This window comes from Diabrotica undecimpunctata, chromosome 4, assembly GCF_040954645.1.
Source record: "Diabrotica undecimpunctata isolate CICGRU chromosome 4, icDiaUnde3, whole genome shotgun sequence".
Taxonomy (NCBI): domain Eukaryota; kingdom Metazoa; phylum Arthropoda; class Insecta; order Coleoptera; family Chrysomelidae; genus Diabrotica; species Diabrotica undecimpunctata.
In genome coordinates, this window is record NC_092806.1 from 64,284,007 (window position 1) to 64,304,421 (window position 20,415).

A 20,415-nucleotide genomic window follows, 5' to 3' on the forward strand; every position below is an offset into this window, starting at 1 on the left:
TTAATTTTAAAGTAAAATTGTAACTTATTCCCAACAAAAATAGTAAATTGCATTAAGATTTCACAAGAAAATAGCTTCAGAACAATGTTCACTAGATAAGACAGGAAAATTTAGGGTTCTTTCATCTAAATCCAGCAAGACTGAGTTCTCAGGTAAATCGAGGGGTGGGACAATAGTGATTATTACCTAGGTTAGAACGGGGAAGTGGATTTTGCGCCTCAACCTCGAGCAAAGGAGCTACCCGTCTGAGTTACCCTTCTCACTCTTTATGTCATCTCGAATACGCTTCTTAGTTCATCGTTGACCATGAATCTTGATGCCTGTTATTTAAGTTTTTTATGACAATCGTGGCTCCTACTTTATTAAAATATTATAAAATATTAAATTCAAATTGAGTACAAGTGTATTGGTAACACTAATAATTAAAAAAAGTGCAATAAGTGTGAAACAAAATGAAGAAAATTTTTTTGGACGTTTTCCTAATTTGTTTTAACGTCCTACAGTCTACTATCAAATATAATACTAGATATATTAAAAACATTTGAAATTTGACATTTAACTTTAGTATCAATTACTCGATTTACAAAATTCGAGTACCGAAGGACGACTAAAAATAAAGTTTCTTCTACTTCTTCCTCTTTATAAGCAATTCTGCTTGTTCATTGGCGGATTAATACTTCTATGGAAGATTGTCACTCTGTGTGGCAATCAACTCACAATCACTCAATGATGTGACTTGCTATTTTGACGACACGGGCCTTCTCCATTCTGCTTATGTGGTTATTTCATTATTTTTTTCTATTTTGTGTCCATTCATTTATACACTGTTTTATATTTGTGTGTATAAAACTAAACTGAAGACGTTATTACCAGATAGGGTACCAAACCGATAATCACTATCCCTAAGAATTGTTAAAAATTGGAAATATTTAAAAAACGATTATGTAGTCGATTTCTACATATGTATTTATAAACCTATGCAAGCATATAATATATACCTCCCCCGCAACGAATCAGTTAACTGTTCATTTTTTATGATATGCACATCTGATATTTCTTGTCTTTTGTGATTTTCAAAAAGTAGACACTGTAAAAATGAGAACATAAAATATTAAAAATAGAAAACTTTGTAATATGAATGAAAAATAACTGAATTTTTTACCCTTTATTAAAATTTTCACTTTATTTTCTTTTCGACTTTTTTATAATTTCTTTGCTAACTACACCATAAGACAAAATAAGGACAAATACAAGAAATAATTTTTTCTCTTCAAGCTCCTTACCACAACCCCCAACCCTGAGAATCTATGAGAAACAGCTGGAATTTAGAGGTCATCACAAATTCTTGGGTTTAATCCTTCTTTCAAAGCTTCCATGGAAATATCAGATCTTTCAACTCATCCTTTCCTGTAATAAAAGATTAAATGTGTTAAGATCTCTTTGTAACAAAAACTGGGGCTCAGACCAATCCACTCTACTTTTTCTGTATAAATTTTTAATACCTTTTAAGCTAGATTATGGAGCAATTGCCTATTCCACTCCTAATCAATCTATTCTTAAATCATTAGATGTCATTTATAATAAAAGTCTACAGGGCTTTTCCAACTTTCCCGGTACCCAGCAGTTATGCTCTTTTAGGAGAACCACAGCTACATCACCGCCGCATGTTCCTCACCCTATCACATGCAGCCTCAGTCGCTTATAATATTTCAAAACCAATATATCAAAATACTTTTACAAATAAATATGTAAACAAATTCTAAGATATTCGCTACACTAAAAAACCATATTACGAAAGAATTAAATCCATACTTCAAAATCGTAAACACTAATTTTCCGGATATTTTCTCCTCGGATATTAAATACCCTGAGCCTTGGCTGATCGATTTACCAATCTGTGATACATCCGTGGTCTATTTCGATAAATCCAGTACAAACAATTCTTTTATTCGGCTAAAGTTCGAAGCCCTCTTAGAAAAGTACCGCGACTACTATAAAATCTATACAGATGCATCCAAGTTTTAAGATGGAGTGGGGCATCAATCGTTTCCTTAGAAAACAATCGTCTTTTCCGTCTACCCCCAGTATGTAGCACATATTTAGCTGAACTCTACACTATATACCGTGCTGTGAAACTTTTTAATGAGCTTATCTTCACAAAAACCCTGATCATAACAGATTCCCTTAGCTCTTTAAACTCATTAAAACATATTTTTTCGAAACATCCTTTTGAAAAGTTGCTAAAATACCAGCTGTCCCAAGCTCATCAACATGGAAGAAGAGTTCAATTTTTGTGGGTACCCTCACACGTCGGAATAACGGGAAACGAAGAAGCTGACAGGACTGCACGACAGGCAATTTTAAGCGATTATTCGGAGCCTATAGACAAGTGTGTTTTCAGTGAATTAAAAGCTTATTTTAAAAATAAAGTGTTGTGTTTGTGGCGAAGTGAGTAGTCTCAAACTAATTCTAAGCGTGCGTCCATAACGAGGCGCCGACCCTCGCTCGGGCCATGGGATGGTATCATTTAATCGATTTTCGCTAAAATAAAAGCATTACTTTAAATACGAGCGTTCACCGTCAGTGCTACGCTCTAGGCGAGAAGACGGTGCGATGGTCTCCGTTATGAACGCACCCTTAGCTGAATAAGATCAAGAGTAATGTTTCCCAGTGGATTCCATCGTCGGTGAAGAGCCGTGAACAAATTGTGCTTGCGCGTCTACGTCTAGGATATACCAAGTTAACATACTTTTACCTTTTCACAAAGAATAACCCACCCATATGTGATCAGTGTAACGTTCGATTAACAGTTAAACGCTTTTTAATAAATTGTGGTAAATATGATCAAGAAAGACATCGTTACAATATCTCGAACTTTCTAGTAGAAGCTCTAGGTCAGGAGTGTTTCTTATATAATATGTAATTAATTATCTAAGATCTTTAACATGTTCTATAATCTGTAGTTATTCAATTTTGTTATTTATATTTTGTTTCGTCGCTACTATCCTTTTGGTGAATGCGACTTTTTTGTCTAATAAAAAAAAAATAATAATTTTATCTTATTTGAGCTTGAAAGAAATGGATCAAAGAATGGGCCTATGCCCGAACACGTATGTCTGTGGCTGAATAGATAGATATAATATTATGTATATTTACTATCAGAATGATTACTTATTTACTTCTTGTATGTAAAAGCAAATGTCGATGTAAGTTTCCGATAGAGAAATTTGACTTTGTATAATAATATATTATTTTAAGAATCAACCAGTCGTGTTGTTTACAACGAATTGTGTGACTCAAAGTGTATTTTTATTATTTCACCATAATCTAGGAACTGAACATCCTCCTTTGTTGATTGTAATGGTTGTTCGTCAATTTTGTATCGATAAATTATCATTTTTCTGTGGTTTGTGGCGTCATCTGATAAAAAAAGATATGCTTTTACATCTTGTAGTTATTATTAAAACACTTCAATTTTAGTTTTTATTAGAGTAATAAATCATTGGGTTATGTTTTTACATGGAATCGAGTTCTAAGTTTTCAAAACCGCCATGTTTTTGAATCCTACTTGTTTGATACCTGAAGGTTATAGTTCTATAATTTTAAATTTTTCATGCCACTATACAGGGTGTCCCGAAAATAGTGCGTTCCTTAAAGGTATAGGTAGAAGGCACCATTTAGAGCAAAAAAGTCTTGATAACATTGTTTTCTAAATTCAACGGTTTGACCAAAAAACGAACATACATTTTGGTATGTAAAAAGAAATCTGTCAACTACGTGCAGTACGGAAATCTAAACTTAGACAGTAACAACGTTAGTAAACAGATATTTTGGAACAACACATACATGGAACAAGTAAATAAGCAACGATTCAACTGACCGTCTGTACAAATTATTGTATGTAGGTTCATCACGTGACTAAACACGACCTCACTTCGGCCATATTGTTATGATCGTTGTGACAGATCGTGTATGGTTGTTTACGTTTGTTGTTTTTCAAATATTTTTAGTTTTATAATACTTTTATAAAAACTGTAATATTATATTGTGATAGTGCATAATAATGGTTTCTTGTTCTCAACGTAGTTGCAGTAGCAAAAGCAATGTTAATAAAAAATCTTAAGGAATAACGTTCCACAGGTTAGTATACAAATATGTAAACAAAGTAATGGCCCGTACTTCAGAATATAAATTAATAGTATTCATAAAAAATCTTATAAGTAAGGTAGATCGTGCTATTCTTGAGAATACTCAAATATCTTCATCCTAAATATCTTAAAATTTTTTATTAACTACTGCAAGATAATTATTTTTATTTGTACACAGTATTTCCATTGTGATATTCGGCAGATATTCAATTTTGTTTTTTTAATAATAACTTTTCTAAGTTTGTTAATTGAACTACATTTTTTTAAGTGTCAGTTAATTTGTAGTTATCAAATTTATAAGTTGTAAAACGAACGTATTTCTTCTATTTCATACCGTATAATCATTTTACCCTTTAAAATATTATTTATATTATTACCTCTTTCAGATACAACTTGTTATTTGACTGTATTAATTTATCTTTATGTATATGTCGTGTTTTTAGTGTTTACTGCGGGATAAATAAATCATAGTTTATTAAAAATGTATTGCAGTTTTTTAGATTATGATTAAATCTTCTGAATAACTAGTCACATTTTTATAGTAGTTTTAATATTATTGAGTCAGGCCCTGATCCCACCGCCATATTGGTATGATCGTTAGCCACACCTACTGACGCCGTTTTTAATACACACGTTAATATGCTCATAGATTCTAACAACTATATAAGGTTAATTGTTAGTTTAAAATATTTTATAACTATTTTAAATTTTTCACTTACAGTTTTAAGAAAATCAAATTTTGATATTAATCCATTATTTAATTTTAAAGTTTGTTCATCTACAACTTGTTTTGATTTAAGGGGTTCTACAGAATAAATTTTTGTTACTTTTTTCTGTACGCTTTTAATGTATATTCCGGAATACAGTCTTTCGTAAGACTACTCCCAGATACTTGACTTCGGTGGGAAGTCCATTCTGGTATAGTATTCCTTAATAAATTGAAACTATACATAAGTTTACTCCAGAAAGTTTAAATGTAAAAAAAGCATTTATAAATAAATCAAAGATTCCCAATGATAAAACGTGATACTAAGCATACCAATCAAATGATGAATATAAATGACTTATTTTATTGTGCATTTAGCAAGCATGTATATAAGTTATAAGGAGCGTTTTTATTAAAATAAACACTGAACTAGAGTAAAACGATGGACATGTCATATTACGTAATATTTTTCTACTAAAAAATATACAGTGTACTTATTTTGACTACCAATTTTATAAAAACGATATCAGACATGCGAATATGTATGTCTTATAAGTTTATTTTGCTTTGAGTATCATTTGAATGAACACTTAACTTTTTTTATTTTACACTGTTTGGGCTAATTTTTAACTACTTAACATGAACAATTGTATATGTATTTATATCAATTAAATGCGCTTAATATCGATTAATAATTGATTATTTTATTTTAACTAAATTTCTGATCTATTACCATTATTACTAGATAAAGATATATTGCGAAATTTTAAAAATAAGGTAAACAACATTTTATTTGGTATTTTTATTGTCTTATTGATGCACGACAATACATTTCGTTTTAAGGGGCAGTATTTTATTGTTTTTCCTCTATTCCTTCCTTTATTCATTTTGTATAAACTACAGCAATAAAGCGTATTTGCGCTTTGATGGATGCAAAGCCAGTTCTCGTTGTAATTTTTGGTTTTGTGTTTGACAGTTTTATTTATATGTTAGTGAGCGAGCTATATCGTACGACTTTATGTTTCATGGGTTTTTCCTTCCAGGATATGTTTAGTTTTCAGATGAATGTTGGGATGGGATTGCCTGGGTTGTATTATAGCAAGATTTGTGCATAGCAAACATATATATATATATATATATATATATATATATATATATATATATATTTATATGTATATATATATATATATATATATATATATATATATATATATATATATATATATCTATATATAAGGACCGTTTTTATAAAAATAATCACTGAACTACAGTAAAACGATGGACATGTTATATTACATAATATTTTTCTACTAAAAAATATACAATGTACTTATTTTGACTACCAATTTTATAAAAACGGTATCAGACCGTGTCTGATATCGTGAAAAAATAACATGCGAATATGTGTTTATAAGTTTATTTTGCTTTGAGTATTAATTGAATGAACACTTAACTTTTTTTATTTTACACTGTTTGGGCTAATTTTTAACTACTTAACATGAACAATTATTGTATATGTATTTATATCAATTAAATGCGCTTAATATTAATTAATAATTGATTATTTTCTTTTAACTAAATTTCTTATCTATTACTCTATACTATAGCTAAAGATATATTGCGAAATTTTAAAAATAATGTAAACAGCATTTTATTGGGAGTTTTTATTGTTTTATTGATGCACGACAAGATATTTTATTTTTAGGGGCAGTATTTTATTATTTTTCCGGTATAAACTACAACAATAAAGCGTATCTGCGCTTTTGGAGATGCAAATCTAATCAGAGATTATACATCAGGATCTTGTGGTTTATGGTAAGAGATGGTATTCAAATGTGTCCATGAATTCTATGAGATTCAGTATTTAGTATACTCCTGATTTGTATGGTCTAAATAAAGCTTGTTAGATAGCTTGTTAAATATCTAGTAAATAACAAGCTCTGCTTGTTATTTACTAGATATTTTAGGGTTTTTCGTAAATTTTAGTATGGTATATTACTGTTAATTTTCGCCTGAGTTTTGGAATCTGTCATGTCGACCAGCAGTTGTTGAATAGGACGAACATCCATTTTATCATCTTTGGCCTAAAGTGCTTTATTTGTTCTGTTAGGATTTTATCTATACCAGATAATTTTCCATTTGTTCCATGGGATCTATTCTTGTTTTGAGCTTTTTGGCGTTAAACGGATTTCCCAACAAGTTTCGTTTTTGTTTTGGCCTCTTTATTTGACGATTTGGTTTGCCATTAACCAATAGTTAGTGTGTTATCTGAAACGTTATGGCGCACGCTTGCGGTACCTCTGTATAGTGTCTTATGTGTCTTGATCATATTTCAGACCTGCTATTTGTGATATTCATTTTACTTAGTGCCTCATTCTACTTTTTTGTGTATTAAAGTGCTCAGTAGTCTCTATACATATTTTGCTAAATGAGTATTTGTTATATTGTTCGATGTATCATGTCATTATGTTGTAATATTGAAAAAATAATATATACTTTACAAAATGTAAGAGCAACCATTTGCTTTTTCAAACGGTCATCTGTCTCTCTATCCCGGAGTTACATTCGAATACAAGTGTGTTGCATCTTGTAAGAATTCACATTCTGATTATATGATGGTTTGTACTATAATTTATTTTTATGAACGAGAGAGTAATTAGCATAATTTTAACTGGTACCTCCGACCACTCCATGGGCGTGCTCAAGATTAATTGAAAAATTACTTTGAATAATTGTAAAAAATAAATGAATTATTTCAGTGTTATAAAGTGTTATGTGTATGTAAACAAAAGTGACCTCTTTTATCACACACTATATTAGAACTGACTGGCCTACATTAAAAAGGGTTTTAAAAAATTCACATTTTTTTTAATTTTTAAAAATTACAAAAGAGAAAAAGAGTTTTTAAAACCGTCTAAGGTATGTTAAATAGATGAATAAAAATATTAATATAAAACTTACAGCTACTTGTTACAAATCCAAATCAGATTCAGAAGATGAACTTTCAGAACCAAGATTTATAATAACTGGCTCGATCATTTTATCAGTAATATTGTCCAGCTTCCACATTTTTTTCTCTTCTATAATAGTGTGATTTACTGCCTTTTCCCAGTTTTCAGGTTTTACATTATTTACGGCCTCCAAAAACAACTGTTTAACATCATGAATTTTAAAATTGGTATTTTTTCTTGAAACTTCACTCTTTATCTGTGCCCATACCAGTTCAATCGGGTTTAATTCACAATGATATGGTGGGGATCTAAGTACTGTCATTCCACGATTTTTGGCAATTTCATCAATTTTGTATTTTTTAAATTTTTCTTTATGAAGGGCACACAACGAATAAAGTTCCTTTCTTATAGATCCGGGATGGTACGTAATATTTTTTGAACTCAGCCAATTCTGCAAGTCTTTTTTTAACCACTTGGTTGTGGGCAGTCCTTCTATAAGTCTGGAGTGATAACTTGCATTATCCATTACTATTACACAGTTTTTAGGAAGAAGATCTATCGTTTGTTCGAACCATTCTTGAAAGACATCAGCGTGCATGTCTTCATGGTAGTCACCGGTACGAGTTGATTCAAAAATTAATAAACCACCTTCAACAAAACCGTCTGAACTGCCAATGTGTACTATTATCAGCCTGCGTCCCTTTCCTGATGGTGGGTTTAAACCAGTAGATAAGTTATTTACAAAAGCGTGCCTTTGACTTGTAACAGTTTCATCCTGCCAAAATTTATTTGGTGTATGACCCTCGTTGATCCATGTTTCATCAAGATAAAATATTTTTCTTTTTTGGTTTCTCATTTCCTTTATGGTTCTTAGAAAATGTCTTCTCCATATGACAATATCGCTTCTTTCTAATAAAATAGACTTTCTGGGATTCTTTTTCCAGCGGAAGCCTATTTCTTTTAAAAGTTTCCATAACGTACTTCGACTCATTTCTGGGTAATCCTTATCATCTCGAACTGAGACAAGAACTTTATCCAATGTTGGAAATTCTTGTCTAAAGAAGAATTCATGCACTTTCCGTCGAAGTCCTTCTTTAAAATGATATTCTATTTGAAATTTTGGTTTCCCTGGAGCATTACGTGGCATTTGAAAACTACCACATTTCTCTTCTTTAATAACTCTGTAAATCGTAGATTTCCCAACACCAAGTGTACTGCTAACTAACTCAACGGTCTCATCAACACTTTCACATAAACGTTTGTCTGTAAATGATTTAAAACAATTAAATATTAATGTTTTTTCATTAACTGTTAAAGGACCAATTTTTCGGCGTTTACACGGCACTTCCAAATTTTCCATAACACTAGTATACACAATAAACTGCACCTTGCAACTGAAGTACCTACTTTTAGTGAACTGTTAAGAATTTTGAATACGCCACTTGGACCTTCCTACAAAATGGAAAAACCCACTATCACATTTTCTGTGGAATAAGTTTAGAAGGTAATTATCTAGTCAATTACTGTCGTAGATTCCTGGAATTAAAGAATTAAATGTTTGATTGTTGAAACCCTTACTTCGTGGAATGCACTCATTTCAGATAAAATAAAACGTTTTATTTTATCTAAAGAATTAAACTTTATTTTGCAAATAGGTAGGTACTTATTAAACTTTTATTGGTTATATATAACCAATAAAATAAACATCTTACATTTCTTGCAAATTCATTAGTACCTGTTAACCTCCATCACTCCGACACTGGTAACCTTATTTAGGGATTAGTAACCCTCACAACTATTGTATTCTATTCTGCTCCAACCTTTCTACCTGGTGGTCATACTCAACTTAAAATTGTTTTCCTATATACTTCTGTAAACTTGTTGACAAATATCTGTTTTTCATTGAGTCACCCGTATCAACAGTTTAGGAATTTGCATACATAATTTATTGTTTTATTACTCTCTCATACATAAAAATACACTATAGACTATAGAGGTTCAACAATCACATTTCGGAAAAATAATATTTATAAAGATTTCTGTAGTAGCATTCAGCGTTCTGATGTTAGCTCAATCTGGGTTGTAACAGACAAAATAAATCGTCAAAAATGATCAGAAGACCAGTAGAAGAAGACATATCTTGTGAAAGTTTATTGTGTTTCAAATACTGACTTAAGATGAGCTTTTTCACTCTACAATAAGCTAAAAAATTACAAAGGTACAAGAGCGACACTGCTTAGTACAGTAAATACAACCAAAATTAAATTTAAAAGAAAAATTCTGAGTGGATGCCTGTATGCCATAGTTTAAAAAAACTTACAATGAAGTAAACACTTATTTTTGAAAATGGTATAACTTTTTTTGTTAAAATTTTTAATAATTATTTTTAATAATTAAAAATGTTAGTTTGTTTTTTTAACATTTAGTTCAAAATTCTTTACTCTAAAGGATTTTAAGTGTAACCAACGAACGATGCGTTGAACTATATTAAAAATATCTTCGGGACTTAATCAAGACAGGTTAATTACCTGTCTCTTGTATACAAGGCTAAAAAAGCGATTTCAAGTTAACTCTAATGGCTACCTACTGGTCTTGGCTTTTCCTCGATTCGCTCCTCACTCGAACTACCATCATATCTCATGGTAAATGTGCGTTGAACTTAGTACGTAGATACTAATGAACTGAAAAAACTTACACAAATCTTCTCGTCAAGGACACCATCTTCAGCAAGATTCCTCTTCTGTTTTTTAATTACAAATATAGACTATGTAGTTCAACGAACTTTTATTGTTTTTGTTTTAAGTTACTATTTGAGGTCATATTATGGTAGACGTGTTCGCGCTCATTTATAGACATTTTTGTGCATGTGATTTATTTTAATAATATTTATATAAAGCCGCAAAAGGAAAATAAAACAGAAGATATATGGAAAATGCACTGAATAACAATACCTTGCCTTTATACAGGGTGTCGCAAATATATTGGTCATATAAATTATACCACGATTTTTAGAGATGAAAATAAGTCGATTTGGCCTAACTTAAGTACATATATTGTGCAAAAATGTACGCAGAAAACATTACGGGCTCTGTTAAATGTTACCAAATAAAACCTCTATTTTAATATTGCTCCAAAAGGGTGTAAAACTTTTTTATGAAAATTTATACGAATTATGTGTTAGCATGTCATGGCCAATAAAACCGAAGTAGCAGAAATATTTTTGTTTTTCGATTTTTTTAGAGTTTGTTAGAGGGGTCTTCAAACCTTCCCACCCAACTTTTTTTTAGTATACCTAATATTGGATTAAAAACGCGACGTCAATGAAATGAAATACCTATTTTACTTTTTTGTCTTTTAGTATTTGTTTATAAAATCATTAATTTGGAAGATGCTGCCACTTTTTTAAATGTAATACTACATTTTTTCAATTATTAACTTTCAATTAAAAGCAGAAAATTTATTTATATTTTAAAAGGGTTCAAAATGAACTCCTCTTTCCTATTCAGGCTCTACTTCGTTTTAACAATGAATGCCGAATATTTAAAAAATTCAAATGTCTCTGTCGAAATGCATTAGCAGCTTCTAAAATTCGGTTCCTTAATTGTTCTTTACTAGTTATTTCCACGGAATAAACATAATCTTTCATAATTCCCCAAAAACAAAAAACCATTGGATGAAGATCTAGACCATGCGATGCCCACTCAATTGGTACATCGGGCCCCCTTCCTTTCCAACGTGCTATATTATATTGTTGAAATAAAAATGTCCTAACCTTGTCCCTATAATGGGGTGGAGCACCATCCTGCAAAAACCACATATTTTTTTATCGCTAACGGTACATCTTTCAAGTAGAGAGGCAGGTAGTTTTGTAAAAATGATTAATATTATCCCCGTTTAAATTCTTGGGAAGAAATATTATCTCTACTAAATAATTATTGATAATTCCAGCCCAAACGTTAACTTTAAAATTACCCTGATGGTGACGCACTTTTTTACCATAAGGATACATTTTTGAATGTGGACATTAGTGTATCCATTTTTTATAAAAGTTGCCTCGTCGGTGAATAAAATATTCTTTATAAAGTCTACGTCCCGTCTATTTTCTTCTAAAGCCCAATCACCAAATCTTATACGTTTGTGATGGTTTTGTGGAAGCAATTCTTGAACTGCTGTAACATGGAAGGGGTGCAGTAACTGTTCCTTAACCTTTCTTCACGACATACTAAGACATATAAGACGAAGTGCATATCTGCGATTACAGAAAAACTGCAATTGTTCATTTTCAATCAAATCAATTCAAACAATTTCGTTCACAATAACTAACAAACCACTGTAGAATAGTGAGACCACTATTTTACAGTATTAACAATTTGCCTACTCGAATAATACACTTGGTATTTTGCAAAAATTAATATATATTGTATTATTTAGCTTGAATTTAAAACAGTGGCTGTATCTTCTAAATTACTGATTTTAGAAACAAAATACTACCAGATAAAAAAGTCGTGAACTAGGTATTTCACTTCATTAACGTCGCGTTTTTAATCCAATATTATACTACAAAAAGTTGTGGGGAGGGGGAGGGACTCCTTTCTTATTGAGTGCTGAGCAGTGCTGAGCACAGAATCTCTCTAAGAACTTTATCACATGCTTTATTGTTTGTTTATTTATTTCTTTATTTTTCCATCAGCTGCCTTGAATGAAAATTGTCACTGTTGTTAATCTGCCTTGCATAACACCAAATTGGTTATTGAACATTTCGGTTTCTTCACATAAGTTACTCCCTCCCATATTTTCATGGTACGACTAAGTGGTCATGGCCCTGTAGTTTTTTCATTGTTGTATATACTCCCTTGTTTTTAAACAGGTACTAATATACTGCTTCTCCATTCGTCTGGCATTTCTCCCACTTCCATAAATGAGTCGCCCAGTTGCAAAACTCGTTATGTCCATTTTTCAAAATTTTCGGAAACATAAAAAAACTGCAGAATAAAATAATACGTATTGAAAGCTCCTTTCACATTTTTACTGAAGGTTTGTACATTATAGTGTATGTCCAGTGTCCTAAAAAAGATATGTTAACATTTAGGGGGATTTTAAGGAGGGTTTATTTTAGTCATAATTAGTTTGCTACGATATACTGGATTAAACGAGTTTTGCTGCACTATATGGGGGAGAAAGATTAAAATAAAGAGAGAGAGAGAGAGAGATCATTGTAAGAACTTGTTGAATGTTTAATGTAACAAATATGTTTCAGAAATATATACAAATAAAATGTGTAAATTATTTCAGTTTAAATCTATTAAATGTCCATGTTCATATAGCTCTTCTCCAGCATCATCGATCTTACTAATGTCCGATTCGTTGTCTGGAGGGTCAGTTGGTCAAAAAGTTTTTTAAAGAAAGTGAGATCCTGGTTATGCTCCCATTCCTTGGTAAACTGTTTCGTCAAAAGTCTATTCAAGTCCTTTAATTTCAATTTTTTTATAGGTACACCTTCCTTCGCAGGTTTTGGATTCAAAGTTGACAACTGTTTCTCAGGCTTAATAATACTTTTTCCTACTCCTAAATCAACATTGTAGTTAGTTTCCCCCGTTACCTTAGAATTTCCTAGTTGTTTTGTTTTGACTATGAGGACACGTTTAGTGGGGCGTAACCTGAAATGCCAATCTTTAGGTTCTTTTAGTGTTGATGACACCGCTTCTTTCCAATCTAACATAGAACACTCTTATTCCAAGCGGATAACTGTGGCTCACGACTTAAAAATGTCGACATTTTCTTTGTCAGTCAAAAGGGTAGTATGTTTTTTTAATTTAGTCTTGATTCGTCCAAAAACCCTATCGGGAGGGATGACGCAATGGCCGACTACTGAGAAGAGCAACATATCTTTTTTCACAGACTGCGGAGTATCTTGAGCAAGGAACTTGCTGAACATACCAATAGCGATCTTATTCTTGTGTTAAGTAGTACCCATCAGCGGCCACGAGTCTCTTTTATACTCGTTTTCTAACCAAACATAGGAGAAGATGTTTTCCTTCGTTTGAGAATCTTTTAAGGAAACCTCACTTCTAAGATAGTGAAGTTGTAAATGTACAATTGGCGTGAGTAATACGAGGCTTGGTCAGGAATTTTGGGTATTATCTGGTTTTTCTGACAGTCAAAACTAAAAGTAATTTCGCCATCTTTTTGCTCCTTAACCAGATTGTAAAAGGCATCTGCCCTTTTTTATGGAGATATGTCTTCAACGTGTCTTTTTCCTGTTGATTCCTGCAACGCTTAAGGTGAAGACCGACAAATTGTATGGAAAAGTGTCACAATTTTACTGAAAAAGCAAAGCAAATCCTTTAAAATGAGAGTTTGTAAACATATTTTTTGTTAATTTGTTGCTTGATGATTGCAAAAATAGCTTCAAAAATCGATTTTTTGAAAATTATTAATAACTTTTCTAAAAATGCACAAAAAATTGAATTTCGCGTGCTAATAGGGACAATATCACATGTATTCAGCTAAAAAAAAAAATTTAAGAAGTTTCACTGAACAGTTATTGCAAAATTGAAATTATTTTTGTCAGAAAGCTTTTATCTACATTATTATGCGTAGACTATAAGTCTACATAAATTCTGAAAGCGCTAAATTGAAGAGTAAACATATTTTACCAAATTAAAACATTTAGTGAGAAAACATTTTGATGATGAGCATCCCGGGAGGCCAAATGAAGTCACCACGCCGAAAATAATCAACAAAGTCCATGACATGATTATGGCAGATCGTCGAATTAAGCTCCGCGAGTTAATAGAGGTCCTAAACATTTCCTACGAACGCGTACACAACATCATTCACCATCATTTGGACATGAAAAAGCTATCCGCGCGATGGGTACCGCGTTTGCTGATAATCCATCAAATGCAAAAACGTGTGACCACTTCGTAGACGTTTTTGGCGATGATACGGCGCGATCCGAAGCATTTTTTTCGCCCATTTATCACCGTTGATGAAACCTGGGTGCATTATTATACACCGGAAACCAAAGAACAGTCGAAACAGTGGCGCAAACGCGGCGAAGGACCGTCAAAGAAGGCAAAGAGTGAACATTCGGCCGGCAAAGTGATGGCGACTGTTTTCTGGGATGCGAAGGGCATCATCCACATCGACTACTTGGAAAAAGGAAAAACAATCAATGGTGAGTACTACTCATCATTATTGGATCGACTCGATGCCGAATTGCATCGAAAACGCCCCGGTTTGGAACGCAAAAAAGTGCTCTTTCACCAAGACAATGCACCGGCTCACCGATCGGCCGTCGCCATGGCAAAATTACACGAATTGGCCCATAAATTGGTTGAATACTCACTGTATTCCCCAGATCTTGCCGTTAGCGATTTTTCCTGTTTCCAAACCTAAAAAATGGCTCGGAGGACGCCGTTTCGCAACAAATGATAAAAGTCGTCGCTGAAACTTCGGCCTATTTTGAAGAGCTCGAGCAAAAGTACTATTCGGATGGGATGAAAAAATTGGAACATCGTCTTACTAACTGTATCGAGCTAAAAGGGACTATGTTAAGAAATAAATCGATTTAATTCCAAAAAACTTGTTTTTTCTATCAAAGGCTAGTTTTATATCAATCCACTCTCGTATAGGAAGTTAATATTTTTTTATGCGAAATATCTGCATTTTTACACGAATTTTAAAACAACATTCAATGTCCTACGACTCTTAGAACCTGAGTTTGTTATCACTGAATTTATCAAAAGCAGTTTTTAGATACATGCATCAATCAATATCACAGGAAAATCCTTAGTTCGCTGGTCTATTACCAAATGCGACGAAATCTGTCTCGGACAAAGCTATAGCAATCCATGAAACCACCCATGTTATGACGTAATAAATAATTTTATATACTTATCATTAGAATGTATTTATTTCATTAAAACAATACGTGTAATTTAAACAAATTTTTTTATAAGATAATATTTTTCCGATCAGATTGAAATGCAGTATTTATTTTGGCAACAAGTGTGCGAACATAATAAAACAGCAACTTTTTACTATCGCACATTCGTTTAAAATATTCTGAATAACGTAAGATTTTTTGTTGCAGCCTGGCGAAGGAGGTATTATATTAATACCCGGTGCCACTATATTGGAATCCTTCACTGACGAAGATGAAGAAATTCTTCGATCCTTAGAAGGTCCACCGAGCCCCTGTGATGTTACTTTTATTAACGATAATATCCTCATTGATGGAAAATCTAGTCTTAGTCAAAAAACGAAAAAGGCGAAGGTAAGTTTACTTGATATGGTCATTTTTGTGTTCTTTGTTACTTTCTTAATATCTGTATCTTAGATAAGAAACATTTTCTTGTATAAAGTAAAATTACTATTACGGTATTAGGATATATTTCAGAAAAAGGTTACTGTCGAAAGTTTACATTCATCGTGCATTATTTCAACAATTATATTATTAAATGTGTATTATATATATATATATATATATATATATATATATATATATATATATATATATATATATATATACATATATACAGGGTGTTTCAAAAAAAGGTAACCCCGTCTCTAGGGTAGGTAAAAAACTGAAACATAATTGGGGTTTGCTTAGTAAAAAATTTTTGTAACGCCATCCGTTTTCAAGATACAGCATTTTTTACGATTTTGCCGAAACTACTGGTAACATTGTATTGAACTTTTATACGAATATGTTTTGGAAGCTGATACATCCCATGAATTTGTTTTTATATCTGATTCTCATAGAGGGCGCTAGTTACACGGATCGTACTAAGTATTAGTCAATATAACTTTGTTACCTTGAAAAAGGTACTCTTGGTTAAACTCGATACTGTGTACCGTTTTCGGAATATTTTGATTTGAAAATTATGAAGTAATAATTGATGCTGGTAGTAATGATAAAGTTCTAATAGGTATACCTCTATTTCCTCCAAGTGTGCCATGGAAATCTGACATTTATTGATTGTTATGATGATAAATCAACAATAATTAGAGTTTTGAAACCTTGTTATTTGTAAAATCAAATCAAAATGTACTCAAATGTTGAATACACTGACATGTTATTAACCTTAAGCGAATGTTTAGGATGTTCTAGTGCAGCTGTGACACGTTATGCAGAAAAGTTTCCTAGAAGAAACTTACCAAGTAAAAAAACATTTAGAGCCGTTGTACGACGTTGTCGAGAAACTGGGAATGTGAGACCAAATAAAATAAATTCTGATAGACCAAGAACAACAAGAACAATTAATAAAGAAAATAATATTTTAAATTTACTTGATCAACATCCAACAGTTAGCGTAAGGAATATAGCAAGACAAACAAATACTTCTTCTTCGTGTACTTGGCGGATACTGAAAGAACAGCAATTACATCCTTATCATTACAGACAAGTCCAAGAACTCTTGCCAAATGATCTACCGGTTAGAATGGATTTTTGTGAAACATTGCAACAAAGGACAGCCCACAATCCAAATTTTTTAAAATGCATTCCTTTTACGGACGAGGCCACCTTTACGCGACAAGGTATGTTTAACTCCCATAATGCAGTGTGATGAGAATCCATGAGTCAAAAGGGTATCACATTAGCAACACTCATTTAAAGTTAATGTTTGGGCAGCAACTTTAGGTAACAAATTAATAGGTTATCATATTCTACCTGGAAATTTAAATGGTGATATGTATCTTGATTTTTTAAACAATTCCTTATTCGAGATATTAGAAGATTTAACGCTAAACAAGCGAAGATCTTTATTTTTTATGCACGATGGAGCTCCACCACACTTTGATAGAAGGTGTCGTAATTGGTTGAGTAATCATTTTCCGAATCGATGGATTGGTAGAGGTGCAGAAGCTCCGATTCATTGGCCTCCTCGGTCATGCGATTTTAACCCTTTGGACTACGCAGTTTGGTCGTATATTAAGGAAAAAGTCTATGTTACAGAGGTAAATTCACGCCAAGAAATGGAAGAAAGAATTCAACGTCAATTTAATGACATCATAGCTGATCCCCTACCTTTTAGAAGGTTAATGGAATCTTTAGAAAAAAGAATAGACTTGTGTATTCGCGAAAACGGGGGGCATTTTAAACACTTACTGTAATTGAATTTTTGTTTTATGTTCTTAGTCAATAATTTAATTTTCTTCTTGTGAGTTTTGTTTAATTACTAACTATTTTATACCAGCATCAATTATTACTTCATAATTTTCAAATCAAAATATTCCGAAAACGGTACACAGTATCGAGTTTTACCAAGAGTACCTTTTTCGTGTAAAATTGAATGATGTTTAAGTTTACTTGAAATTTTGAATAATAATTATACTCTTAAAAAAGTTATATTGACTAATACTTAGTACGATCCGTGCAACTAGCGCCCTCTATGAGAATCAGATATAAAAACAAATTCATGGGATGTATCAGCTTCCAAAACATGTTCGTATAAATTTTTTTTTCTTCAACGCCCTGTATCTTGAAAACATATTTCGATGGTTCACTATGAATTAGGGAGTGTTTTCCGGTTTATTACTCTTTCCTTCAATTGCAGTCAACTATTCTACTATAATAGATAATATATGCAAGTTCATTATGATTACTCATTGATATGTGGAACTACCGCTAATCATTTGTTTTTACTGAAACAACAAATAGTAATTTCCTATGTGTGTTTATCACACCTTAAAACTAGATAATTTCATACTTCCTAAATTGTTAGGCATTTTTTATCGTTAGTTATGGATAAATTAAAGCGAACGTTATAAACTAAGGAGATAAATTATTGGAAAATCATAATTTTGATGAAAAAGCCTACATCGGAGACTGCGAAGTAGAATAAACAGTAAAAGGTATTTTAGATTTTTAGAACTAGCTTAAAAGGTTTTATTGTAATTATTATAAATAAAACCACCAGACTAGAGAATAGTATTTCCAAGTACATAGATTGCTGAATATGTAGAAATTTGTACTTACACCTTAGTTTGTATACTTAGTGTATACTTTGTTGTGTACTTAGCACACAACACTTAAAAAGTATCAATATAGAAACGCCAAGATATTATAGTATAAGCGGTGGTCATGAAAATCAACAAAAGTTGGTATTCCACGGTCTTTCTGATGGTCGACTCTGTTAAAATTTGAAACGTACAGAACATTGCTCCGATACCGATCCCATTACTCAGAAGTTGTAGTGTATCAGAAAAATTAATATTATTTTTTTTATATTGACTGGACTAATTTACTTTTCATCAGCAATCAAATTAATAATAAACACTATTATTACTAGTTTTGCTTTCCACATAAAAGAACTGTGTACTATTCATATATTAAATTTTAAGGAACATTTTAAAAAAATTTTAATATGTGTTTGTTGTGCGTTTTGTAAAGTCAAACTTATTTATAATCTCATGACTAGTAAGTAAAAAAAAACTAATAATAATTATAACTACATAATTTTTATATTTATTTATTGTCAACAGATGTCTTGAAAAAGAATTTAAAATAAATTCGAAAGCTTGACAGTAAGTCAAAGAGTTTTCTTTGTCGTGTGGGCCACATAGACTGCATTCTTATGAAGCACCACTTAATATTTAAATCAACAATCAACAACACCACCATCTTATATATATATATATATATATATATATATATATATATATATATATATATATATATATATATATATATATATATATATATATACAGTAGACTGCCTCTATAACGAGAACTGAAATGGCAGACTAATTACCTCGTTATAAGCCGATCTCGTTATATCAGACAACAATATTACTGTGCATACATATGAATATGTAGTTTTCTAAACCATTAACTTCCTGTAGTTAAGCCATTCGGAGCAATATAAGATGCTAATAAATATTGTTTGAATGGCGTTTTTGAAAAAAAGATATTTACTTTTATTGTCAATGAAATACATTAAAACAAAAAAAAAGAGTTGTTTACTTTTATTGTCAATGATATACGTTAAAACAAAAAATCTGTACTTACATTTTTTTCCAACTACATAATGTATAAAGCGTATTTCCAAGAATAACATAAACTATTGCTTCTGCAATTTTAAGAACTCTCTCATTTTTAACTGCTTTAAATTGTCCAGTTTCATTCTGTCTATCATATTTTCTAAAGATGTGAAACAGTTGTATTCATTCATTGTAAAGAAGTTTAATGAGGGGCCGTTTAAAAAGGTATTTATTTATAGCCACGACCGTGCCAAAAACGTAAAAAAACACGTTTTTGGATCGTATTTTCTCTCGTTATAACCAAATTTGCCTCGCTATAGAGAGACATCTAATGTATCTCGGTATAAGCGAAACCTCGTAATAACCGTGTTCGTTATAGAGGGAGTATACTGTATATCGTCTCGTGACGGGTGAGATTGATTTCGGCACGTGCAAAAATATACATTCATACTTGCTCTATATTATAGTGCAAGCGTATCGTGAGGGTGTGATTGATTCGGGTTTGTACAATAACATACTTGCATACCGAGCGATAGAAGTAGTCACTTCAATCACGTTTTCATCTGAATTTTGAATTGTTTTTAAAGAAGGCTACCCAAAACACAATAATAAAAAAACT

The 20,415-nt window shown here is 31.6% G+C and overlaps 1 protein-coding gene across 1 annotated transcript in view; it reads left to right on the forward strand.

The window, feature by feature from the left end:
• The window catches only part of LOC140439603 (uncharacterized), a 136,913-nt gene that overhangs the window by 59,997 nt on the left and 56,501 nt on the right, over positions 1-20,415 (forward strand). Inside the window, exon 2 of the mRNA XM_072529620.1 lies at positions 15,904-16,086. Within this exon, the coding sequence (XP_072385721.1) occupies positions 15,904-16,086 (183 nt within the window). The remainder of the gene's footprint in view (positions 1-15,903; positions 16,087-20,415) is intronic.